This window comes from Neophocaena asiaeorientalis, unplaced genomic scaffold, assembly GCF_003031525.2.
Source record: "Neophocaena asiaeorientalis asiaeorientalis breed wild unplaced genomic scaffold, Neophocaena_asiaeorientalis_V1.1 scaffold504, whole genome shotgun sequence".
In the NCBI taxonomy this organism is placed as follows: domain Eukaryota; kingdom Metazoa; phylum Chordata; class Mammalia; order Artiodactyla; family Phocoenidae; genus Neophocaena; species Neophocaena asiaeorientalis.
The window spans coordinates 7,560,697-7,587,379 of record NW_020174438.1 but is presented as its reverse complement, the minus strand read 5'-3'; the positions used below and the strand labels follow the sequence as shown (position 1 = coordinate 7,587,379).

Sequence of the window (26,683 nt, the reverse complement as noted above, 5' to 3'; positions counted from 1 at the left end):
GTACTGAATAGTGTTACTAACGTTGCAGCCAAATTGCTAACAATTTTCCTGCTTCTGGGGTCAGGAGAATATCAGGATTGGGGGTGTGTTACTTTGGAGGCATGTTGTGATCTAAGGGTCCCAGGTCTCCTTGGCACTGACCATCTTATGGTCTTGTTTCTCTCTCCAGTGTCCTTGCCCTACATCCCTCTCCTCCTCTTAGCCCTGCTATCTCTGGTACCTGCTATCTTCGGCACTCACTGGGGCTACTCCCAAAGTCTGCCCCATTTCTATCTGAGATGTAGTTGCAGGAGACAAATATGGGCAGAGTCAGCTCTGGGCCAGGCTGAGGTTCCAGGATCCCTGTTCCCCAGTCCAGCCTGAAGGAGCCCTGATGCCTCTCAGATGCCCTTGACATATATAACCTTAGCAAAGGTCTCACTTCCCTTATCTACTCTGCTAAGAGTCCTCCTAACAGGAAGACAGAGATTTCTGGGACCTCTGGAACAGCGTGTCATCATGCCTCTGCCAAAAGCCTCACCATCCTCTCCTGACTTACAGTGAAGACAGCCATGTTAACAGCATTCCTCCCCTTAGGTTAGTGAACAAAGCTGGACTCCCCAGGCCCTCGGCAGTATGGACAGTGCCTCGGCTCCCTCAGCAGGTACCTGACACCCACCTTCTCCCACTGCAGGGCGTCTCTGACCGCACCTGCTTCCCCCAGCTGCTGGGCACTGGGCACTGGGGGGCCGCTACTCCCAGGCTCCCCCTCTCCTGTTCTTCAGCCTCTCAAACCTTATATAACCTTCCTGGGATTCTCCCTCCTTGAGCACCCCGTGAACCTTTCATCAGCAAACCCCTCAACAGCTGTCTCTAGCTCCAGAACTGTGTCTGCGTGTCCTGCAGATTTCACTGAGCCTGCCTGGGGAGATATAAGCGTTCGCACCGTGTCCCGGACACCCCTCAGAAAACCCACAGTGAGGGTCTTCGATAACTGTACTGGCAGGGCCCCGCATGGGCCTGCTGGTCCAGGCAGCAGCCTCCCTGTGCCCTAGCCGGGCTCTTTGAGGGGAGACAGCACATATACTGGATGGCGGTTTTTCAGCTCAGCCTCTTCTTTCCCACACAGCTCTGGTCCCCTTCATGGCACCCCTATCTACCTGTCGCAGAAGAGTGATTTGTGGCACTTTTCCAGTGTTGTTTCCTAATTTGCTTGTCTACCCTAAGGTGGCTTAGATGCCATAATTGGAAGCCTTCCTCCTTCCTCCCGCCCACTCCCATCCCCCCAGCCTCTCAGGGACTAACTACACTAGCACAGAGTCTTCTACATGGCAGGCAGCTCAGGTTGAAGCTCATATTCTGAGCAGGGGCTGAGAGGCCATTTGAGAACCCAGGCTGTGGATATGTTGGCCATCCTGGTGCTGGTAACAGGGCACAAGGCAACTGTTCTCAGGGGGCCCAAGATAGGGCTGGCCTTGCTTCTCTTCTCACTTGAGACGGCTGTTTCTGCTTGTCCTGAGTCCTTCCCAGCGCGCTGGCTTCGGCTCAGGACAAAGCGCTTGCCCATACTTGGGCCTGAGCGCCCCCTGGAGGCCGAAGGGATCAGTGCGCTCCCACCCTTCAACCAGAGGCCACAGCCCCGGAGTTTTACCTCCCAGAAACTGGCTCCCTACAGCCTTCCTCCTTCGCTCTTCTCAGCCTGGCTGTGGGGCCTTAGTGCCACATCCTCTCCCTCTGCAAATCTCTGCTGCCCAGAGCGGGTGTGGGGATCTCAGTCTCTTGCTTGATTTCTTGGGGAATTCAAGCCCAGAAATCTACAACCGTCCCCTTTTCCATGTAGCCTTCCCAGTCCTAACAAGCAGCTTTCTGGCTTCCCCCTAAGGCAGTCTGAATACGGGCCTGCAAACATCTTCATGGACAGAGCTTTCCCCTGCATTGCCAGGGACCACATTTAAGCCGGACACTGACCCACTGTCCCTTGGAATGGATGTGTGTGTACAGCCTGCCCTGCTGTCATCTGAGTTCTCTGACCTCACTTACTTCTCCTGGGTCCACTGAGGGCCTGCTGCCTGTGGCTGTGTACTCCAGGGAGCAGAGACTGGATCCTCCCTTGCCCTGGGCTTAGAAGAATTGGGATACAGCTCCAGGTACCAAAAAGTGCTTGCTGCTCCCAACCAACTCCTCCAGGATTTTCTCTTGCTCTGTTTCTAATGGACCTTCCTGCATAGTCTATTCTTGCTTCCCTATGAATAACTAATTATAATAATAATTTGCTCATATCTGTTGGGCACATGTACGTGCCTGGCATTGTGCTAAACACTTAACATGGATTATTTTATTAAATCATATTATTGGTATGATTTAATAAGATATATACTGTATTATTAGTCCCATGTTACACATGGGGAAACCGACTTTTGGTGTCTTAGCCAAAGCCCATTATTAGCAAGTGGTAGAGCCATGATTAAGATCTGGCTGCCTGACTCCCTGGGGTGTGCTCTTTACCCTCTCAAGGGGTGTGCTTGTGCATGTTTTAACAGCCAGCTTTCCAGAAGGGAAAAAGCCCTGGTTTGTAGCATTTATTAGTTTCTGTGGTGTAAATACTCCTGTCACGGCCATCTTCAAGCTACCAACAAGCAACTTCAAGCTGCATCTTCTCATGGAGTTGAGAAGAAAGGTACAGTAACATACTACTTACTATGTGGTATTTCCACCTTGCAGATAAGACACATATAAATAACCCCAAGAGCACAGGTAATAGTAAAATGCAGTAAAATAATTAGGAAGTGATGAGTTTTGAGTATTTATTATATTTCATTTTAATAAAATGAATTTAATTTTTAATTTACATAATTTAATTTTTAAATAATGGCTGAGTTTTCAACAATCAGTTGTCAAAAGTCTTGCAAATTTTGGGAATCCCCTGATGGCCCAGTGATTAGAACTCCGAGCTCTCACTGCAGAGGGCCTGGGTTCAATCCCTGGTTGGCGAACTAAAATCCCACAAGCTGTGTGGCACGGCCAAAAAAAAAAAAAAAAATTCCTGAAAATTTGACAATGAGCCCTCGTGGGCCAATATGAACCAGCTCCAGCACTGCACTGTTCACCATCCTGCCTTAATGAATAGGACCAGGATTTTATCTGCTTTATTCAATGCTGTATCTTCAGTGCCTAAGCAGGGTCTGAAACACTGTATGTGTTTAATAAATATTGAATTCTATTGTTCCTACTTCCTAATTAGACCTAAGAGTGCAAACACCATCATTTCTTATCTGATTACTGAAACAGCCTCTCCCTCTCTGCTTTTCCTGCCCCTCTATAACACATTCTTTGTGGCAACCATGGTACTCTTCAAAAACATATCTGAGACCACGTTATGCTCTGGCTTAAAAGTCTTTTTTCTTGAAGATAAAAATCAGTCTTAATTCTACTAGCCAGAGAACACCACTATATACTGACATTTTGTCTATTCCAGTCTTTTTCTATTCTTGCAATTTCCTTTTTAAAACAAAGGTATGATTTTATAAACCTTTTTTTCTGGGACTTCCCTGGTGGCGCAGGGGTTAAAAATCTGCCTGCCAATGCAAGGGCACGTGGGTTTGAGCCCTGGTCCGGGAAGATCCCACATGCCGCGGAGCAACTAAGCCCGTGCACCGCAACTACTGAGCCCACGTGCTGCAACTACTGAAGCCCGTGCGCCTAGAGCCCGTGGTCCACAACAAGAGAAGCCACTGCAGCGAGAAGCCCTCGAGCAGCAACGAGGACCCAGTGCAGTCAAAAATAAATCAAAAGAAAAAACAAACCTTATTTTCTGTTAACAGTGTATCTCAGACTTTGGCATTTTGAAAGGATGCATATAATTCCATTATACGTGTAAGCAGAACTCCACATAACCATTCCCTGCTGATGGTCATTTAGGTTTCTCTGGGATTTTTTTTTTTCTATTATAAATAAAGCTCTGATACACATTGCTACACACACCCTCTCTGTGCTTTTGCCCAATTATTTTCTTAGCAGACATACCCAGGATTGCAAGACTGTAGATGATTTTAAGGCATCCAAAGTCTGAAAGAGGAGCAAGTTAGAGATGTTTAATTTTCTTTTGTTTTTCACATTCACTTCTCTTCCCACCCCACAGAAGCACTGTCCAGCTGCCAGTTCATCCCATAAGGCATCCCTTTCATCCCTGTCACTCCGGGCCCGCGGAGTGGCTGGGCCCGTGATACTCAGGCCAAATAAGTCAAGGCATAGCTTCCACTCCCTGTCACCCCTTCCATCTACTTCTGGGCCCAAGGTCTGAATCGGAAATAAAATGCCTACTCTGATCAGATCTAGGAAAAAGTGAGTGACTGCCCCCACACACACCACCCCCGCCCCGCCCTGGCTTGAGATGACTTCTGCATGGCTTAGGCTGGTGCTGAGTGACTGATGATTGAGCACACCATCTCTGCTGGCCAGGGCATGGGCTCAGGCAATCCTACTCCTAATTGGGGCCAGGCCCTGTAACACTTGCCTTAGAGCCTTCAGGGAGTTCATCTGTCCCTCCACCTGCTTACCAGGTCCCAACCAGTGGGGCCGAAAAGCAGCAGGAAGGTGAACACACCATGTGGTCCACACGGTGTCCCTTTGATCTCTGCAAAGCCCCTGTGGTCTTCCACAGGTGCATGGACAGGCCCTCCCACCCTAGCCCTGGGAATCATGCTACACCAGGACAAAGTCTTGAGCTTCCCCATGACCTCTTATAACCAACCCTCCCAGACCCATGACTCCCCAGGTATTGTTGAGTGCCTTCTCTGCCAGTCACCATGCTAGGTGCAAGGGGCCTAAGAATGAGTAAGGTGCTATAACTTATCAGTTAGGAGTATGACACCAACAGATTCAAGACTGCGCTCTGCTCTTACTCAGCAATGAAGGGCAGCTTCAGCCTTTTGTAGACAGGGAGAATCACAGTCCCTACCTCCCAAATCACTGAGAGCTAGTGGTAATCATCTCTGGAACTGGCAGCCAAACCCTGGCAGAACAGAGCTCAGGAGGGGATGCTAGGACCCTTGTTCCACTGTGGGGAAAGGGCAGCAGTCTTGGCATGAACAGCAGGAGGGGGAAGCAGAGCTCCGAGCCTCCAGGACTGAGTTCTGAAATTGGCCACGGAGTCTCCCACAGCCAGCTTCCACCTGGGCTCGCCCCAGGTCCCTAACCCAGGCCTGCGTTTCAAGGATTGCTGTCATCCCTCCAACTGTTCTCCCTACAGCTGCTGGCTGTGTTCTAGGCCAGGGTCATTCCTCAGCCCCAGAGCAGACAGCCAAAGGACTTACTATTTCTGCAGGAGACGTGGGTCTGGGGACAGGCATTCAGAGGTGGCTGAGCCCCAGGCATTCCCCTTCTCTGCTCTCCTCTCCTGAAGCTTCAAAACATCAGGGCACATTTGGGAATCTGGGTCCCCTTCCCAGCTGCCTGCCCACCTTTTCGTCAAGAGGTAGTTGCACCCTCCCCTCCCCTCCCAGCCCCGGCCCACAAGAAAGCAACAAAACCATCGTGGTGAACACATCTATTTAATGTGAGGGGTGGGTACTGCTGTCTCTGTCAGTGTGTACGGGCTGGTAGGGAGACAACCAGAGGGACTTCTGCCCTGGAATAAGAGGCTGCTCTGGCCCCAGGCTGGGGGGATGGGGAGCAGACCGAGGGGATGGGGTGATGTGTAAGGAGGGGAGGGGAGGGTGAAGCTCTGCACACATCCTTGGGACCATGGTCCAGGCCCACCCAGTCACCAAAGCAAGAACCGAATAAATAAAGTGCAACCGTGGGGTTGGGAGGGGGGAGAGGGAGGGCACCGGGCGCACCCGCGCCCGCAGCCCACATTCAGTGCTGCCAGGTCTGGCCCACCTCCTGGCCAGACCATCTTGTCCAATCACCCCTATGTCCGTCCCTCCAAGAGCCAGGCAGGTCCCGTGCAGCTACTGGAGGTAGCGATAGGCCTTAAAGCAGTGGTTGCCTGCGTCGGCCACCACCACGTGGCCATCCGAGGTCAGTGCCAGGCCCTGCGGGCCATACAGTGGCTCTGCAGATGTGTTGATATAGGACAGGAAGGAGCCAGAGCTGTCGAACACCTGAGGGACGAGCGGAGATTGGAGGGAGCCGTGAGATCAGGCAGATGAGTGGCATTTGAGGAGGGGGTGCCTGGGGCCCAGCGGGAAACCTCACCCTGGTGCCATCCCCGGGCCTTCCTCACCTGGATGCGGCTATTGCCCCAGTCAGCCACGATGATGTTTCCATTGGAGTCCACGGCTACTCCCGTGGGGGCATTGAACTGCCCATTGCCCTCGCCGTGGGAGCCGAACTTGAAGAGGAACTCTCCGTCGGCACTGTACACCTGGCAGGGGAAAGGGCTGGGGACTGGGGACCTGGCCTCAGGCAGAAGGCGGGGCCTTGGAGGAGGATGGGCTGAAGCCCCAGGGCTGAGGACCCCCAGATCTGCAGCTATAAACCAGTTCTTCTTCCCAGGCTTCACGTCCATGCATGCCACTGCCTACTGGACATCTCCAGCCGATGTCCCTTGGGCAGCTTATCTTCCCTGGAAAAGCAGTTCTTCTTTCTCCTTCCCAGTGACTGGCAACACCCAGGTAGCCATGAGTCATTCTCGACTCCCCCTTCTCCTCTGTTCCACGGCCAATGAATTACCACAACCCGCTGATTGTATCGCAGATCTGTACCCTATGCATATATTGCCACTGCAATGGTCCTCAGCCAGATTATTGCAAAAGACTGATCTTCCTGCCTCTAGTCTCGCCTCAGCCAGAGCAATCTTTCTAAGACACACAGGACTGCATCACCCTCCTGCCTGCAATCATTCAGTGACTGCCCATAGCTCTTAGGAAGAGAGCAAGCCCCTTGAGGGAATAAGCAAGGCTCATTCTCAGCTGGCACCACTCCCCTCTTCAAACCTCATCTGAGCTACTTGTACTTTCTGGACTACACGGTATGAGTTCCCACCTCCTTGGCTTCTCCTGTCCCCCTACCTTCCGGTGAATTCCCACCTGTGCTTAGTTCCACCTGCATCAAATGCTCCTGCTACCCCCTCGCTCAGTTTCCCCTCACTCTCCTGCCACAGAATGCATCACATCACACTGTAATAGCCCGGCACTTTCTTCTCTTCCCCACTAGACCAGAACCAGTAAGACAGGGAATGTGTTTGCTTTATTCACCACTGTATTCCCAGCTTCTAGCACAGTGCCTGGGACAACGCGGCCACGCCATAGATGTTAATTGTTCAAATGAATGATCTCAAGCGGGAGAGAAGGGAGGTGAGGGAGAGAGGAGTCTTGTGCAAGAGGAAAGGATGATGGAACTGTGGTCACAGAGGGAGGGAGAACACTGACCTTCACTGAATGGTTATGGAAATCCGTCACTACAATCTCATTCTTGTTGTTCACAGCCACAAAATGGGGCCCTGAAAATACAAAGTGGGCTCTCTGGCAGTAAGCCAGGATACTGAGTGGGATGGGGGAGAACATCTGGGATGACAAAGCTGTGGTGTGAGGAGAGGGGTGGGGTCTCTGGGATGATGGTGCTGGGGTATAGTGAAGGGACGGGGTCCCCTAGGGCCAAAATATAGGAGGAGGGGGTCTGTAGAGCTGGGACATCCAGGGGAGTTCTTTGGGACTGGGGTATCAGAGACTAGGTCTCTAAATTCTTTCCCAATACCTGCAAAGTGGCGGTCAGTGGCCCCGCGGCCCCCAAAACGGCCAACCAGCTTGCCATTGGGCTGGAAGGTAAAGACGCAGCAGGACTTGTTGTCGACCACAATGATATGCCCATTCCGGTCTACAGCCACTCCCTTGGGGCCCATGAGGCGGCCAGCTCCAAGCTTGGTCTGGAGGAAGGGGATATCCGTTAGGGGCTTTATCCTGCCCCGTGGGGAGAGTAGTCGCAGCCTGGCACCAAAGCAGAACCTTAGGCCGAGGGTGGATCGAGCAGTCCAGGCCCTGACCACCAGGAGGCACTAGAACGGACATCTCAGCTGGCCAAGGGTGCAGAGTAGAGTGACAGCAGGCCTCTCACCTTGAACTTGCCCTCAGGGGAGAAGATGCTGACCCAACGGTTGTCATAGTCTGCCACGATAATGTCTCCATTGGTGTCCACGGCCACACCTGTGGGACGCTGCAGCTGCCCAGGCGAGCGTCCTCGGACCCCAAAGCGGAACTTGAACTGGCCTTCGTTGGAGAAAACCTGGAGCAGAGGAGCAAGGGAGGGAGGGGGCAGGAGGGGAGAGACTGTGGGCACAGAGGGGAGGGAGCAGGACCCTGAGGGAGGAGACCCACCCCCATTCATTCAGCACTCAACAAGCACTTTCTGACACCCTGCTGTGGGGAGAATCTGACGTTGCCAGCGCAGACCTTAGGGGACAGGCAGCAGAGGCGTGAATGGGACTGTGGGAATGTGAAAGGGGTGAGAGGTGGTCCAAGAGCAGGGGCAATCTGAGCTAAAAGCCTAACAGGGACGCCAAGAGCTGAACCAAAGTTGGCGAGTAAAGAAGGAGGAAGAAAGGTGTTTAAGCAGAGTCAGCAGTACGTAGAAGGCACAGAGTCCAATAGGGGCGCTGCTTGAATTCAGTATGGGCACTACTTGCCTAGTGTGGATGGAGGGCAGTGGGCACTCCCGTAAAGAACAGAAGGAGTAAGGTTTTATTCTGGGTATGATGAGAATTCACTGAAAATTTCTGGGCAGGAAAGTGACAAGAGGAGATCTGACTTGGTAATATAATAAGAAATATATTTGAGGGACTTCCCTGGTGGCACAGTGGTTGAGAATCTGCCCGCCAACACAGGGGACACGGGTTCGAGCCCTGGTCCGGTGAGATCCTACCTGCCGCGGAGCAACTAGGCCCGTGTGTCACAACTACTGAAGCCCGCGCACCTAGAGCTCCTGCTCCACAAGAGAAGCCACCACAACGAGAAGCCCATGCACCACAACAAAGAGTAACCCCCGCTGCCGCAACTAGAGAAAGCCCGCGCGCAGCAACGAACCCAAGGCAGCCCAAAATAAACAAATAAATAAATTTGGGGGGAAAAAAAAAGAAATATATTAGGCCTTTGTCCCCAGTGCCTGGCACAGAGCTCCTCAAACCCTTAAAATTTCCTGATCAATAAGTGTCTTTTGTCATTCATAAGGAGTCTCTTTTGAGTTTATGCTAATGAGGTGACTTAGGGTGTTGGGGGGGCGCTAGATAGCTTCAGGATGGGGCTGGTCACCAGAAAGACCATCTGATTAAAGGGTCGGAACTTTCAGCTCTACCCACCAACCTCTGGGAAGGAGAAGGGGTGGGGAGCACAGATTAAGCTTTATAAAACTTCTTGAACAAGAAGATATGATGAGCTTCCGGGTTGGTGCCAGGAGGGTGTGTACCCCAGTTCCACAGGAACCAAAGCTCCTTATACTAGGGACTCTTCCAGACCTCACCCTATGTATCTCTTACCTGGCTGCTCATCTGTATCTTTTATAGTATCTGTTATAGTAAACTGATAAACGTAATTAAATGTTTCTCTGAGTTCTGTGAGCTGCTCTAGCTAATTAACTGAACACAGGAGTCGGTTGTGGGAACTTCCACTTTATAGCCGGTTGGTCAGACTACAGGTGACAAACTGAACTTTCAATCAGCATCTGAAGTAGGGGCGGTCCTATGGGACTGAGCCTTCAACCTGTGGGATGTGATGCCATCTCCAGGTAGATCGTGTTGGAACTGAGTTGAATTTAAAGGATCCCTGGTCAGTGTCCACTGAGAACTGGAGAACTGCTTGGTGGTGTTGGAAAAAGCACATGGGAGCTTTTTCAGAAAGAGCACTCTGTCTGCAGGGAGGAGTCGAGACTGGAAGCTGGCCGGCCAGGCAGAGGTGCTGCAGTGGTCCAGGTGAGAACTGATGATGGCTTGGACCAGGGCACTTGCTGGAGGGAAGTAGATGGATCGAGAGACATACAGGAGGAAGACTCCACAGGATTTAGCAGCAGACAAGAAAGGGGTAGGTGAGGGTGGGGGAATGGACATGGATTAGCCCGTCCAGGCTATGAGGCTGATAAGGTAATCTGGACAGAGGAGACCTTTCAACCTCTCACCCTCTTGTACTTCTTCCACCTTAGCAACATGCTCAGGTCTCACCATCCTAAAAGCACCTAGGATTTTAATGCTCCTCTCCTCTATAGCTAAGCCTTCTTGCTTCTCCTTCACAGCCACAACATCACTCACTGCATAAGGCTCACACATTGCTTTGTTATAACTCTAGGGACACAAGAGAAATCAGAGCCAGGAGCAGCCTTGGAGGACTCAAGTTATGGGCCTTGGCCTTGTTCTTTGATCCAGATGTTCTCCCTCCTGCGTGGACTGAGTCCCCCGCCCCTGCATCATCTCTGTTTCTTAGGCCCGCAGGGCTGTTTGAACTGGTCTCACCAATGGACATCACTTCCTCCTGATGTGGACCTCCCATCATGCCCTTCTCTGGCTGATCAGAAATGCCCCTGGCTTCTGCCCTGGTCCCCTGTGGTTGGACAGCACTTGGAGAAGGTAGGCGCCACGGGCTGAAGAGGTGCTGTGAGAGGGACGAAAAGGTACCACCAGCTGGGTAGTGAGGCAATGTGTCTGCCTCCTCCACTCCAAGCAGCTTAGTTTCTAGCTCAACACTGAGGCTTTAGGGGGTCTTCCTCTTCCCAGCCTATCCTAACCTATCCCACCCATTACACCTGGCCAACTCCTACTCATCCTCCAGTTCTCAGAATTTCCAGGTCGCTTCTTCAGAGAATGTTTTGTGTGGTTTTTTTTTTTGCAGCGCGCGGGCCTCTCACTGCTGCGGCCTCTCCCGTTGCGGAGCACAGGCTCCGGACGCGCAGGCTCAGCGGCCATGGCTCGCGGGCCTAGCCGTTCCGCGGCACGTGGGATCCTCCCAGACCGGGGCATGAACCCGTGTCCCCTGCATCGGCAGGTGGACCCTCAACCACCGCGCCACCGGGGAAGCCCCAGAGAAGGTTTTAATGATCAACTCCATCTCCTATGTCAATATACACACATAAAGTTAAGTCTCCGTGATATATGCTTTTTAGCTCTTTTCACAACAACTGTCACTCCTGTCACTAAATAACTGCTAAGTACCCTTGTCCCCCATCTAAGGATGTAAGCCCCAGGTGGGGCAGGGACTGTGTCTGTTTTGTTCGCTTCTGCATTTGCAGCACTGGAATGGCAACGGGCACCCAGCAGACATTCAACAGATGAATAAATCCGTCAGCTCACTCCCAGACCAGAATCGCACGCCTCCCCTGGGATGCCGCACAGCTATCTCAAACTCACCGCAGGCAAAAGTGAATTCATCAACCTATTCCCAGGCCCGCTCCCAAATGGCAACACCGCCTACTCAGGTCACCAAGCCCGGCAATTCTTGATCCCTCCCTCTCCCTGGATATCTGATGGCTCGTCAAAACCTGCCATATTTGCTGCCTTATCTCTAGAATCTGCCAGTGCCCTAATTTGATCCTTAACATCTCTCTCTTTTGCCACGGTAGCAGTAAGCAACTTCAGGATCTGAGTCTACTTGGGGGAGAGGCCAAAACAAAATCAAACGAACAAACCAGTGACTCTGGCAGAGAATGAAAAGTGCTGTACGGCTCAAGGCTGAGGGAGCTTGGAGGAGAGTGCGATTAGCATTCTGCCTGCAGGAAATGAGGACGCTTTCACAGAAGAGCTGATAACATTTCTGGACTCAGACCGTTACCCAAGGATGTAATGTATCCAAATCAAATGCCTCACTCAGAATCACAAAATGCTTCTTCTTTTCTGTCAGCTGATGCTGATCCAGCACAAGGAGAGGATTTGCCTCAGCTGCCGCCACAGCCGAGTCCAAAGGAGGAGAAGTTCACGAGAGCCCCAACCCTCATGAACTGAGGGGGAGTCCCAGTGCATCTGGCAGCCTGGCCCACAGCAGACCTGAGGACCCCAGAGTGAGAGAACCTCAGCTGTGGAATCGAGAGCCAGGCTCCTAGCAGCTATGAGGTTGCTGCATGGGTGGCAGCAGGGGCAAGGAGGATTGCTGTAGTAGAAGGAAGTGTTTGGGGGGGGGAGGGGCTGCACTAGGCCCTCCCTCTTAAGTCCCCACCCTGAAACAACAGACAGACACAGGCCCTCGTCAGGGAGACAAAGTGGCACATCTTTCCGGGGATATGAGTACCCGTGTGTGTGCACCCCAGGGGAAGTTTCCCAAACCTCAACTTTTGTGCCAAAAAGCATCCTTGGCGTAAGAAGGCGGAACGGAGCTGGAGGGTGGAGGCTGTGATGGAGCAGGGCCTCAGCGCCACCCCTACCCATCCAAACCCCTCCACTTCTCACCATCCAGCCTGGACCCAAATGCCTCCCTGCGTGGACCTGAGCTTCTCCTTTCCTCTGCTCTTAGGAACAAGGTGGGAATAAAGGCGGGCTAGACAGGCTTGGGAATAGAGTCATGGAAGAGTTCCTGGCTCTTTCAGCCGGCTAGGTGGAAAGCAACGGCCAGGAGGAGCTGACACTGAGGTGACAGGCCTTTGGCAGAGCTGCGTCTGTGACGGGGGTACTCAGGCAGAGGGTCGGGAAGAAGTTTAAATGTACAGATGGGAAGTAAGGATCTTCGGGGAAAAGTTTTACTACCTGACAAAACGTTTCCAAGAACTGAAAGCCTACAGTAGTTAGAAACAATCCTGTACAGAATAAAATCAAAATTCCACAGCTTCCTCTCCAAAGCCATTTACAGCATGACCTCAGCTACTCCACTTCTAATAGCAATCTCCCTCCAGCCACTCTGGGACCCTTCCAGTTCCCTGAACAACGCCCTTTAGCACCTTCCCACCTCCTGGCTTTTGTCCCCACCTGGACAATGGTATTTTCAACAACAGCTAAGAGTCAGAAGGTTCGCTTGGTGCCAGGCTCAGTACATGATGTCATTCAGTGCTCCCAGCAACCCTCTGAGGTGTTCTTTTCCTAATTTTACACATGAGTTAACCTAAGCTCAGGGAGGTCACATGACTTGTCAGTAAGTGGCAGCGCTAGGATTCAAGCCCAGGTGTCTGGTTTCAGAGCCTGAGCTGTGAAGTGCTCTGCTGCGCCTACCATACTGGTGCCCGTCACTGGCTCTGCCTGTTCGTAGGCTCACTACAAGGAAAAGAGAAAACCGCCTTTTCTGGCTTTTTGGAGCTCAGAGTGCAGCAGAGGCTACGTCCATCCAAGTGGCAGATGCTTTACTCGGGTGTGTGAGGCGCTGGGAGGGCCAGAGGCAGGACCACCTGTGAGTATGCGCTATAGTCTAGCCACTGGAAGGCACCCCTTTTCACAGGTTCTCCCCGTTTGACTGTCTAGTCAACTGGACGTTTGCAGAGACGGGCACATACGACACGCATTCTGGATCCACGCAGGCATGCTGGGAGATAGTGGGGAGCTGCAGAGGCTGTATCCTGACCACTGTGGTGGGCAGAAAGTGAGCCAGCCAGGGACTCAGGTGGAGGCAGCGAGGAGGGAACAATGAGCCGGATCTTTGGGGTCCAGGAGCTGGTCTGGCCTGAGCCACAGCCTGGGAGGTAGAGGCTGCCGGCACAGTAAACCCCAGTGCCTAACTGTGAAGGTGCTGGTTCCTGCTGTGGCCCTTGTGGAACGGATGGCGAGCGAGTGGGGGAGGGGTGGTGCTGTGATTCATTGCTCTTTAAGTAAAGGTACTATCTGTAGGGTTTCACCCTTCAGGAGGCGACCTGTATACTTTGTTGGGTTTTTGTTTCTTTGTTTTATTTTCGTTTTGTTGTTGTTTTACTAGGCTGTAGCTTGAGAATTTCTATTTTGGTGTTTGGGGAGAGCTTACCTGGATACATTGGTTGTTGCTGTCTGCTACCACTATGCGGCCGCTGCTGGCTGCGGACACACCCTGTAAATTGGTGAATTCACCCTTCTCCCTTCCACGACTGCCTGTGGGGAAGAAACGGGATGGAAGCAAAAAATGCACACTGAGGTCATTTTGAGTCTCTGGCCCCGCCTCACCCGCCCTCTGCCTCCGCCCAAGGCTCTCTGTACCAACGCGGAAGACGAGCTCGTCCTCAATGGGGTTGTCCTTCCGTTTGCCGCCGGTGCTGTACATGGAGCTGGGCCTACGCACCGCCTTCTGGCGCACGTGGCTGCCCGGGCCGCCAGGGGACTTGACGCGGCGCTTGACGTCGTCCGGGGAAGGTGGCAGGTCCCCAGGACGCAGGGCCCGCACGCGGAAGGGGCTGCCGCGCACCGGCTGTCCATAGAGCAGCACCGAGAGGAGCAGCTCGCCTTCAGAGCGCGCCGTGTACACCAGCTCGTACGTGCCGTTCTTGTGGTCCACCACGGGCACCGGCAGGCGTGTGCCGTCGGGGCCCGTGATCTCCGCGCGCAGCTCGGCGCTGCCCGTACGCACCAGCCGCCCATCCTTGTCTTTGGTAGTGACAGTGAGAGAGGCGGGCTGGCCCACCAGCGCCTGGCGCAGGCCCTCGCCAGTGGCCACCGTCTCGTGTGCAGTGGCGCTCGTAGTGAGCAGCGCGCCCAGATTGAGCACCGATCGCCGCAGCCCATCGACCTCGAGGACCAGTTCCAGCTGCGCGTTCTCGTGGGGCCGCTCCGGGAAGGCCTGCGCTGCCAACGCCGCCAGCCGCTCTCGCATGTGCTTGCGCACCAGCAAGACCTCCGGGGCCGAGCCCAGGCGCAGAGCCTGCTCAGCGAAGCTGCAGCTACTGCCGATGTGCTCCTGGCCCTGGCGCAGCGTGTCTAACTGGGTCTGCAACACCTGAGGAGGCGTTAGGGGAGGGTTGGGTAAGCAGGCTCGTGGAGGGCAAGGTGAGGGGGGTCTCTGCGATCCCTGATGAACTTGTACTATGGCACGAAGGGAATACAAGAGGGTGAGTGTGGACGAGGGACACAGATGCCCGCGGTACCTACTGGCCACGCCAGAAGGGGGCAAGTATAGACTAGGGGAAGGGGTGCACGCGTGTGGGGAGCAGGGGACGCGTGGAGGCGACAGGCCATCTCACGCTGGACGGTGGTGGGAAAGGGTGAGCGGACACACCTTCTGCTTGGCTCCACAAATGGCCTCCAGGTCGCTGACCAGGGCCTGCTTGCGCTGCTGCAGCGCTTGCTCCAGGTCCTCGAAGGCTGCGCTGATCTGGGCCAGGGCCTCTGCCTTGCGCTCCTGCAGCTGCTGGTTGATGCCCCCCACTAAGGCGATGGCAGCGGACAGCTGTGGTAGTCTGGGGAGGGGAAACAGCTCATACCAGGGCTGCCTGAGGATGCCCTCACGAAACTGTCCCTTCTCCCCGGAGACCCTACTGCCGCCCTCCAGGATTTCCGCTCCCTGAGACCGCCCCCTGCCCTCCCTAAGAATTTTATCTCCACCCTCCCGAAGGTCCCTCCTCTGCCCCCGCCGAGACGCCATCCCAGACGGCCCCACCAGCGCGGGCTCCCGCCGGGCGCCTACCGGCCGCGCACCGCCTCGAGCTGGCGCTGCAGGGCCGCCTTGTGTTGCTCCACCACGTCGCGCAGCAGCACGGTGCCGTGCTCCCGGTGCTCGCCGGCGCGGCACTCGCCGCACATGGCCGTCTCACAGGCCTCACAGTAGAACTCCATCGTCTGGCGGCGCAAGGACTCCCGTCAGGCAACGACTAGACACCACGCTTCTCTGTCCCCGGCCCTCCCCCACCCCACCTGCCTTCCTTGCCTCTCACCTTCCAGGTGCACCCCCGCTACCCGGACCACTTAGAATCCCCTCTCACCCGCAGCCACTTGGCCCCTCCCCCGACCTCTCCTCCCCCTCCACCCCAAGTCCTGGCCTCACTGGGCCTGCTTGGGCCCACCTTGCCTTCATGGTTGGGGCAGGAGAGGGGGCGGCCAGCCACTGCGCTGAGGGGGTGGGGGTCCTCGGGGTCGTGGGCCCCATCAGGTGCCTGCTGCATGGCCTCCATGAGGCTGCTGATGAAGAAGTTGTTCTGCAGCGCAGAGACGCCCTGCTCAGGGAGGATGGACGTCTGCCGACACACTGGACAGGACAGCGTCAGGCTCTGGGCAGGGATGTAGTTCTGGAGGCATCTGGCCGGGGAGGAGGGCGAGTCAAAGGGATGAAGCGGCAGGGCGGTGTCAGTGCACCCCTCCTGTCACCTGCCATGGGCGCCAGTCCTCGTGCTCACAGCTGTGCTGCCACATTCGTTGAGAAACCTCTCTGGCCGGCACACGCCTCTTGTCGTAACAGCGGGGGTCAAAGGCCTCACCTCTCACAACTGAGCGGCAACGCATCCCTGACGTCTCTCAGAGGATCAGACATACACGCATTCCTCACAGGGTGCGCAGACACAAGTTCACCTTTCACAGGTGTTTACAAACCCTTCTCACAGAAAATGTGTGACTGCCTACCCCCGCACCGTTAACTCATTAAACATTTACTGACCACCTGCTCTTGCCAAATTTGTGCCAAGCTCTGGGGATACAAAGATAAAGCACAGTGCCTACCTCTAAGATACTCCCCGTTTGTAGAGAAAAAAAGTAACAAAATTAGAGTTTGTAGAAGTAAACAGTGTGATGATTAAAGGCATGGGTCCTGGAGCTAGGCTGCCTGGGTTCAGTTCCCAGGTCAGTCAACTCTCATACTGTATGACCCCTGACAAGTTACTTAACTTTTATGAGCCAAGGATCTCTCCTCTGCAAGATGGAGACAGTACAGGCTTCACAAGGTGTGGCGAATTAAATGTAAAGCGCTGACACGCCTGACTCCCAGAAGGTACGATATATTGTAGTATTACAATACTATTGTAACACTACTTACAGCTATTAGGATTACCTGTCATTAATGTAAGGAACACAGAAGATGCAGTGATAAGGAAATGCACAGAAGGGGCCTCTGGTAGTAGAGAGGGTAGCCAGAAAAGGCTGAAGAGGAGGTGACGTAAGCAAAATCTTCCTGGACAAATAATTGTTCTTTTTGTTTTGTTTTTTTTTTTTGCGGTACCACTGCTGTGGCCTCTCCCGTTGCGGAGCACAGGTTCCGGACGCGCAGGCTCAGCGGCCATGACTCACGGGCCCAGCCGCTCCACGGCATGTGGGATCCTCCCGGACCGGGGCACGAACCCGTGTCCCCTGCATCGGCAGGCGGACTCTCAACCACTGCGCCACCAGGGAAGCCCAATAAATAATTGTTAGTCTGACCAAGAAAGGTGCAGGGAGAGGAGGAAGGGTGTTCCAGATACACAAGGTGGCCAGAAACAGCATAGTATGAGTAGGGAATTATAAGCAGTTCAAAAGATGCCCAAGGCAAGGAATGGTAAGGGAAGTGTGGAGAGAGAGGCGTGGGCCAGTTCATGGAGGGCTCCTGCGTCACGTCAAGGAGCTTAGAAGCTATCTCAACAGCACGAGCGAGCTGCAGGAGCATGGTACAGCCAGCTTTCCATTTTATCTGCCTCTGTGTGGAGGGTGAATGTGAACATGATGAGACAGCAGACAAGGGGTAGGAGCACCGTCCCCCTCAGCATCCAGCTACCATTTATTAAGCACAACGTGGCAGGCTGTGCTTTGCACTTGGTGTTTGTTAATGGACTCAGAAAGGGTAAGTGGCCCAAAGTAACAAAGCTAGTAAGCACGAGAGCCAGATCCGAGGCGAAGCATGTGCTTAACCAAGGTGCTCTTGTAATAGTCCAGGCAAGAGGTGAGGAAGCCCTGCATTTAGGCAACAGAAATGCAGACTGAGGTGGAGCAAATCTGAGAAGTATTTGAGAAGTGCAGCCGGTGGGTAGTGTTGTCTGATTAGACATGGGGAGTGAGAGATGAGTCTCAGTTGACTCCCAGATTCCTAGCTTAGATGACTGAGTGACATTCACCACGATGAGAAACACAGAAAGAGGACTGGTTTACAGGGAAGTTCAGCCTTGCCCTGGTTGAGTTTACTGTAACGGTGGGACATCCAGGCAGAGGGGATCGGTAGACAGCTGGGGAGAAGGCAGGTTAGAGATAAAGACAGGGAGGCCATCAACATTTAGATGGCTTCTGTAGCCACAGGAGACGATATGATCACCAAGAAGGGGATTACAGCGCCAAGAGCAGGACAGAGCACCCAGCAAATACTGAAAGAGGAGAGCAAAGAGGAACGGGCAGAGAGGTAGGAGAGAGAGTGTCAGGGCAGCAAAGTGAGTAGTGCAATTTCAGAAGCAGGGAATGAGTGGTCATCAGTGTCAAAAGCAGCTGAGGAGTCAGGGAAGCTAAGGACTGGAAAATGCCCACGGAAACTGGCAACTGTAAGAGTACTTTTGTCTGTAAGGAAAACAGTGAGTGGAGGGAGGGGTAGAGGAAGGCAGGCTTGACTCTTGCCAGTTGAAGAGTGAATGGGAGGTTGGAAGTTTGAGTAAAAAGTAGGTTGATGGGTTAGATGGCAGCTGGGAGGGACAGAGGGACAAAGGAGTGTTCTTATCTGTTTGTAACGGGAGGCTTGAGCACGTTTCTAAGTTGAGGAGCCAGTAGAGAAGGAGGGAGGGAAGACACTAGAAGACATGGGACGAGGTCTGGGGATGGGAGAGTGGCTCAGGCTGGCTTGAAGAGAAGGAGTGGACCCCATCCTCTGGATGGAGGGAGGGGAAAATGAAGTGGATGCACTTGAGCACAGGGGGCAAAATTAGAGAGAGGATGCCCAACTTGCCTCCGGCAAGGTCAGCTGCTGAAAGCGAAGGAGTGGGGTGGTGGTGGGAATCCAGGGGGACAGGGAGGCTGGGATCAGTCACTGAACGGAGCAGGAGAGGAATCTTACTAGAAACAGACTGACGGCGGCTGTGTTTGGAGACCACAAATCTGTGGAGGGAAGATTTACCTGTTGCAAAGTTTCCCATATCCTCAATCTCTTCTCTTAACGTTCTCTACACTTCTTGATCTGAATTAATTAATTTTTCTTTATTTAACAAACACTATGCGCCAGGCACAATGCTAAGCGCTTCACAAATATTAACTTGTTTGTGACCTAGTTTCCCCTTCAGTCTTCTCGAGTTGAGAGTGGTTTTTGTCTCATACTCCACATTCCTCAGGACCAGAAGGTGGGGTTGAGTCCTCCCCGCCCCCAGCTGGAACATTTCTAAATTCTTCTCCTCCAGCTCCTTGGAAGCTCAGGCCTGTCTACAACACCCCTCCCTGATGTTGTCTCCACTGACTCAATGGTTGCTTCCCCATTGGCCGAAGTCTTTCTTCTGGCTCACTCTCTTCTGTTACCCTCCCTCCCACCCCAACACACACACACTCCTGCCATCATTCTCGGTGGCTCTGACATCCACAGGGTGACCCACCCCCCATCGAGATTTCTTAGTTCCTAAGCTTCCTCTCAGCCCCTCCCCCCGTGATCTTTTCCTCCAGTTCACCTCAGCTATCCACTCCCATGCTCCCAGCACTACCTATGTCTCATCACCCATCACGGCATCAACTATGAAATCTGCATTTCAACCATTCTACTCAGTTCCCCTGTAATTCTCTCCCCAGCTTTGCTGAATCTGGAGTTTATCCTGAATACCTTTGAACTCATCAAGATCTCCGTCCTACGTGTCGCACATACCTGGCTTACGACTGCTTCCTAACTGGCTTCCTGTTTCCACTCTTGCTTCTCTAGAGTCCACTCTCCAAACGACAACCAGAATGAGCTTTAAAAAAAATCTAATTTATGGAATTCCCTGGCAGTCCAGTTGTTAGGACTCCGTGCTCTCACTGCCGAGGGCTCGGGTTCGATCCCTGGATGGGGAGCTAAAATCCCATAAGCCATGCGGCGCGGCCAAGAAACAAAAGTCTAATTTATGTCACATTACTTCTCTGCTAAAAAAAAAAATCCTCCGGTGGTTTCCCACTGCATACAGAACAAAATCCAAAACTTTCCTAAAACTGCCAAGCTCCCCCGTGAACTGTTCTGACTCTTTCGGACCTCACTTCATCCCACTTTCCTCCTCACTCAGTCACGCTGGCTTCTCCCCTGGTCTCTGAACGTGCCCCACTCACTCCTTTCTTAAGGCCTTTGCATGGAACAGCGCGAAGATAATCCTGTTGCCTGGAACAATCTGTACATGTCTGTTTCCTTCTCATCCTCAGGTCTCAGGTCAAATGTCACCTCCTCGGGGAAGCCTTCCCTGATGACTCTACGTAGACCAGCCCCTGGCCCAGCCGCCCGCACTTACTCCCTGTTTATTTCCTGGAAAACACTTAGCCCAAGCTGTGACTCTCCTGTTTGATTATTTGCTTGCCTACTGTCTGTCACCTCCCACTAGAGCATAAGTCTTTGAGAGCAGGGACCAAGGGATAAATGAATGAGTAGTATTAAGAGAGAAGGCTCTCTGCAGTTAAACCTGGATTCAGACCTCGACTATTTACTTGCTGCGGAGCCTCGGAAATATCTCTTCATTACTTAATGACTCTGAACCCTAGTTTCCTCCTCTCTAAAATGGGGATAATAAAGTATCTGTTGTGAGGATCAAGTAAATCAATACGTGTAAATCACTTAGCCAGTCCCTGGCAAATAGTAAGCAATCGATACACGGTAGCTATTGTTATAATTTCTCAGGCACTGATTTTCTCAAGAATGCTCAGTGATCTGGATATAGGAGAAGGTATGGAGCTTTCCAATTACAGCTCAGATCCAGGATTGGGCTTCTGCCACGTGGGTTTAGAAAAGGACAAAGGTGTGTGGGAATTGTAGAGGCCTATGGTCCACCATGGGATTCAGGATGGGTAGGAAAGGAAGGGAGACCGGGAAGGAGCTGGGAGAAGACGGAGCAGTCAAGGGCATTGGACATCTACATCCAGTCAAAGCTGGTGTAGTGAGAGTGGGGTAATGGAAGCCAAGAGTGGGATACTGGAGTCTGTAACCACAGAAGAAGTGGTATTATTCTGGGTGATGGCAAGATGCAGGGCGTCGCTGGGAGGGTGTCTGACTGAGGTGGCACGGACTACATTTATCTGTAGTCTGACTGTCAGATGATTTGATCACTATCTTTCTCCTTCACTATACTGTAAGCTCCTTAAGAGCAAGGATCATATCTGCTTTTGCTTATCACTGCTTGCCCAGTGCCTGGGACAGGTCTGGCACATAGTAGTTGCTCGATAAATAAACATTTGTTAAGTGAATGAATAATAGATAGAAGCCCAGAGGCTGGGAGCGGTCGCCTCTCATTCAGTGCCTCAGGACAACAGTGAGGACAGGCAGGGAGGACAGACCTAGTTTTGAACATCCTCCCACTGGTCAGAAAGTTCTGGTGCCAGAGCTGGTTGAGAGTCTCAGCTCTGCCTGATTTCTCTGGGAAGGCTGCCTTGGGGTTTGGGCAGGGGCAGAGGAGGCCCTGTTCTGGGCAGGGGCCACAGACCAGTGTTAGGAACCTCCGGTCCTCTCACAGGTTCTTGCACCGAACCCTTACCTCCTGTAGGCTGGGGTTCATCTCCTCCCCTCCATGTGTGCACACACCTCCCTCACCTCTTACAGGTTTACACATGCCACTTCCTTCTCCGGGGGCCCTGCAAGGTCCTCATCCCTCCCCGGTACACACACCCTCACCTCTCACAGAAGGTGTGCAGGCAGGGCAGAACCTTGGGGCACCGGTACCGATCCAGGCAGATGCTGCACACCAGGAACTGCTTGTCCATTGGCTGGACCTCTGGGCCAGGGCTGTCCTCCCTCTTCGCCATGGTGCCCACGGATGGCACCTACCACTCACACCAGCCTGTGTACGGAAAGACGGTCAGTACCAGGGAAGCCAGCAAACCCTCTCCCCACCTGATCCCCTGCAGAGCACTAGCCCCATCTCTTCTCTGCCAGGGACCGAGCAGGGTGAAGAACATGGACTGAGTACCCTCCGGGCCTGCTGCTCTGGTTAAAAGCACAGGCGTCAGGTTAGATTGATTTAAACCCAGCTCAGCCTCTTACCAGCTATGTGACCTTGCACAATTCATATACCCTCTCTGAGCCTCAGTTTCCTAATTTGCAGTTATGGAAATAATAATCCCTACCTCAAATGGTTGTTTTGAGAATTTGCAATAGTGTATGTCAAGTGTGTGGTACGGGGATGCCCTTCACTGACACACCCACCCTTCATCTCCTCTGCCTCCCCCAAACCCTCCCCTGGGAGACTTTCCTGATGGAGTGTCTCTCCTCTGACCACCTGCAGCCCTTCTATCTATGCTCTGACCCACCTCCCAGCACAACTGCCCGGGATCACATTCTTTTCCACATCCAATCAGTATCCAGGTCTCGTGGATTCTGCCTCCCAAATACCTTATCCCCTTTTCTCCAACTGCACAGATACCACCCCAATTCAGGTGCCACCAATTCTCTCCAGCGATACAGCAACAGCCTCCTAACTGGTGTCCTCCTCGCCTATGCCTTCTCATCCCTCTCCCTCACAGCCAGAAGGAGGCTTCTAAACACACATTCCATCTTATCACTAACTCCCTGTTTAAATTCTTTCAATGGTTCTCCATTGTCCAGAGGACAAAGTCCAAACTCCTTAAATTGGCCAACAAAACTTAGCTTTGGCCCATACCTCCCTCTACCACCTCACGTCTCATGATTCTATGAGTAGTCACACTGGTTTCTTTCTTTTCAGTTCCTGGAAAACTCCTTGTTCTCTTTTGCTTCTGGGCAGTCACACATTCTGTTCCCTCTGCCTGAGATCCTCTGCTCACCCCCACTTCGTCTGGCTAACTCTTGCTTATCTTTCAGGTCTGCACGTAAATGTCACCTCCTCCAGAAGGCCTTCCCTGATTTCCTGAAGTCTGGTGAGGTGCTCCACCTTTATGTCACTCTGCACCTTGTCTTTCCTCCATCCTGGCCCTTATACACTATACTGTAATTTTCTTGTTATTTCTCTGCTTTGTCCAGAGTTCTTGAGGAGAGGCATTATATTTTATTTCTTTTTTATTCCTAGCACTTAGCACAGAGCCTGACATAAGGATTGGTCTATATTTATTGAATTAATTCAGTAATTCAACAAATATTTATTAAGTGCCTACTTTGTACAGGCGCTGGGGATAGAGTGATAAACAGAACAGATATGGTCACTGTCCTCGTGGTGCGGAGGTAGTGAAAAGTAAATAAATGAATAAATATACAATTACAGATTGGGAGAGGGGAGTGCTATACAGAAGAAAAGGATGCTATGAGAAAGAATGCTTTTTTGATTGGGTGATTGGGGAAGGCCTTTCCAAGCAGGTAACTTTTAAGTAGAGCTTTGAGGGCTAGAAGGAAAATAGTAGGGATGAGGGTGTGGGCATCAGAAAGTGAGGGAGGGAAATCATTCCAGGCTGAAGCAACAGCGTTGAAGGAAAGTCCTTAGGCAGAAACTCACTGAGAACCCAAAAGGGTTCATGTGGTCAGAGCAAAGGGAATAAAAGGCCACAGGGGAGTTTGGGAAGGTAGGCTGGAATGAGATCACAAAGGACCTTGATGTTAAGAATCTGGGTTCTATCCCAAATTGGGAAGGAAATGATGCAATTTACAAAAAATAAAAATAAATTAAAAAGCTACATACACTGGCAGCTATGAGGATTGAAGAGGAGCCAGGGTGAAAGCTTGGGAGGCTACCCCAGTTCTTCAGGTAGGCTGATGTTGGGTATTAGCAGAGCTATAGGCAAAAAAGTGGACTGATTTGAGAAATAACCATGAGGTTGAGTCAAAAGGACACCACGATGGACTGGATGTGGGAGGGGAAAGGAATGACAGTAAGGCCTCCCAGGTTTCTCCCCTGAGGGTGATGGGCTATGCCTAGAGACAGTGAAAGCTAAGGAGCTGATTTGGGCCATTCCATTTTAACCATGAGACGTCTGAGAGGTGCCTGTGTGATACCCAGGTAGAGATGTCAAGTAAGAAATAGAATATAGGAGCTCCAGGGAGAGGTCTGGGCTGGTTTTTGACTTGGAGGCATTGGCATATTAATGACACAAGGCAATGATAATGGATGGGACCATCTAGGGATAGAGAGTGAAGAGTGAAGGAGAACTCAGAGAGATGGGAGGAAGACCAAGAATGTGTGGGGTCAAGGAAGTCAGGGGAGGAGGGGCATTCAAGAAAGAAGGAGTGGTGAAGTAAGATGAAGACTGGAGAGCGTCCACCAGATTTGGCTGTGGTGGAATGGGAGGGGCAGAAGTCAGGTCAGAGTGATGGAAAGATGAATGGAAATGAAGAAATTAACACAGCAGTTGTAGACAATTCAGGAGAGAAATCTGGCCATGAAGGGAAGCAGAAAGAGAGCCAGACTACTTCAAAACAGGCAGTGACTGGGAGCAGGTCACCACTATCTGTGCCCAACTCCATGCACCATGGCCCTCTCTAAAAACAATGCGTGAATGAAGAATGAATGAATGAATGCCGTGGGGCCAGTCCAGAGTCCGCAGCTCTCTCCAGGTTTGCGGAGGGGCAGGAGAGGAGCTCAGCTGCATGTGCCTTATGTTTACGTGAGGGTGGGCATGGATAGGGTAGGAAGGGCATCCCTGAATGTGGACAACGGGATTCTGAGGTTCTTTCTCCAGATGTGCAGGGTTCTGAATCTGGAGACTTAATACAAAGACAACAACATAGCAGGAGGAGGACAGACCGAGGGTTGGCAGAGGGAACAGGAGGCCGGAGCCAAGCTGAAGCTTCTGTTTGGCGAAGGGGAGGGCTGAGAGGAAGAGTAGGAGTGGTCTACTGGGCCCTTCTGGGGCAGCTGGAAGTCAGGCTCCGCCTCTCTCCAAGCCCAAAGGGCTCTCCCAGCCTGTCACACAGGGGCGGTGATTGGGCAACATCCGAGCACGGACAGCTCCTCCCTCCCTTCCCCTTCCTGCTTCAGTTCCCCACCCAGACGTGCTGGGCATGCAGCCGCTGAGGTCACACCCCTGCCTAAATCACCAAGATTCCCTTCCTCTCCTGGGCTTTTACTCCCACCTCTCCCATCTCGCTGCTCCTTAGAGATCTGCCCCCCAAGGTCCTATAGGCCATGGCTTAAATAGACTGTTTGTCACAGCAGGTACTTGGAAGATCTTGAACTCAGAGCTGAGATTTCACCCTCCTTCCTCGGGCTGCCTACTGCCATCTCTGCATCCCTTATCCTTCCCATCTTTTAACTGAGGTTCCAAAGGCACTTCATTTCCTTTTTCAGCATTCATTCAACACCTCTGCTAGGCCTGGGGATACAAAGATAAATACTCGCAGCTCAGCCTTCATGGATTCCACAATCTAATAAATCAATTAATGTAGTGCAATATGGTGAGGGCTATGACAGGGAAGCACTGATTGCTGAGAGTCACCTAACCTAGATCTGGGGCGAGGGAAGGATGTGCAGGAGGCTGGAGGTCCAGAGAGTCCTCCTGAAGAAAGGGCCATTCAAGAGCTCCAGGATGGGTAAGAGTTAAAGAGAGAATGGTGCCTTCTGCATCAGGAGACTGAATCAAACACTGTGACAGGGGAGGACTAAGAAATGAGATGCAGTGGTAGGCAGGAGCTAGATCATACAAATCTTTGTTGGCCTTATTGAGGAGTTGAGACTTTACCCTTCCCTGCTAGGGGATTAAGGCTTTATCCAAAGAGCAAAGGAGCAGGGTGGGGAGGTGAAGAGGGTTTAAGTATAGAGTGAGAGAGCAAAAAGAGTAAATTTTTTTTTTTTTTTTTTTTTTTTTTGCGGTACACGGGCCTCTCACTGTTGTGGCCTCTCCCGTTGCGGAGCACAGGCTCTGGACGCGCAGGCTCAGCGGCCACGGCTCACGGGCCCAGCCGCTCCACGGCATGTGGGATCCTCCTGGACTGGGGCACGAACCCGTGTCCCCTGCATCGGCAGGCGGACTCTCAACCACTGCGCCACCAGGGAAGCCCAAAGAGTAAATTTTTGACTGCACTGTGGGAAACAGTTGAGGGGTGTCATGAGCAGAAAGTTAAGAGACTGCCATGACATCGTAGAGGAGAGATGATGGTGGCCTTGATTAGGGGAGTGGCTAAGGGGAGGTTGACAGAAGTGGATTTTATAGGGAGGAATCAATAGAACTTGGTGACCAGTTGGTTAGATATGAAGAGTAGAGGGAGAAGAAAGAATTAGAGATGATTCCCAGTTTTCTGGCTTGAAAACTCTGAAAGACAAGCAGTTTGGATGGGAGGGTGACAGGCTCAGTGTTTAATAAGAGGAATCTGAGGTGCCTATGGGACATTTGAGAGGTCCAGCTGGCAGGTGGAAAGACAAGCTGGAGCCTAGGAAAGAGGTCTGGCCTGGAGATATGGATTTGGGAGTTGGTGTAGAGATGGTACCTGAAGGCACGGAAGTGGATGACATCACCCAGAGAGGGCATAAGATGAGAAAGAAGAGCCTGTGACTGCGCCCCAACAAACCTCAACATTTAAGGGACAGGCCCAGAAAGCAAAGCCTGAGAAGAGGGCTTCCCTGGTGGCGCAGTGGTTGAGAATCTGCCTGCTAATGCAGGGGACGCGGGTTCGAGCCCTGGTCTGGGAAGATCCCACATGCCGCGGAGCAACTAGGCCCGTGAGCCGCAACTACTGAGCCTGCGCGTCTGGAGCCTGTGCTCCGCAACAAGAGAGGCCGCGATAGTGAGAGGCCCGCGCACTGCGATGAAGAGTGGCCCCTGCTCGCCGCAACTAGAGAAAGCCCTCGCACAGAAACGAAGACCCAACACAGCCAAAAATAAAAATAAATAAATTAAAAGAAGGCCCAACATTTAAAAAAAAAA

At 52.4% G+C, this 26,683-nt stretch overlaps 1 protein-coding gene across 2 annotated transcripts in view; it reads right to left on the bottom strand.

Annotated features, from left to right (window-relative positions):
• Window positions 1-5,511: 5,511 nt before the first annotated feature.
• TRIM3 (tripartite motif containing 3) overlaps window positions 5,512-26,683 on the bottom strand; it is a 24,849-nt gene continuing 3,677 nt past the window's right edge. The window contains exons 2-12 of one of the 2 annotated variants that reach the window (XM_024757009.1): window positions 21,534-21,699; window positions 15,835-16,066; window positions 15,459-15,610; window positions 15,051-15,231; window positions 14,039-14,771; window positions 13,830-13,933; window positions 8,035-8,202; window positions 7,678-7,846; window positions 7,353-7,423; window positions 6,206-6,346; window positions 5,512-6,083 (exon numbers count right to left, since the gene is read on the bottom strand). In XM_024757009.1, coding sequence (XP_024612777.1) covers window positions 5,931-6,083; window positions 6,206-6,346; window positions 7,353-7,423; window positions 7,678-7,846; window positions 8,035-8,202; window positions 13,830-13,933; window positions 14,039-14,771; window positions 15,051-15,231; window positions 15,459-15,610; window positions 15,835-16,066; window positions 21,534-21,664 — 2,235 coding nt within the window. In that variant the 5' untranslated portion in view covers window positions 21,665-21,699 and the 3' untranslated portion in view covers window positions 5,512-5,930. The remainder of the gene's footprint in view (window positions 6,084-6,205; window positions 6,347-7,352; window positions 7,424-7,677; window positions 7,847-8,034; window positions 8,203-13,829; window positions 13,934-14,038; window positions 14,772-15,050; window positions 15,232-15,458; window positions 15,611-15,834; window positions 16,067-21,533; window positions 21,700-26,683) is intronic. The other variant, XM_024757010.1, reaches the window with a different exon arrangement.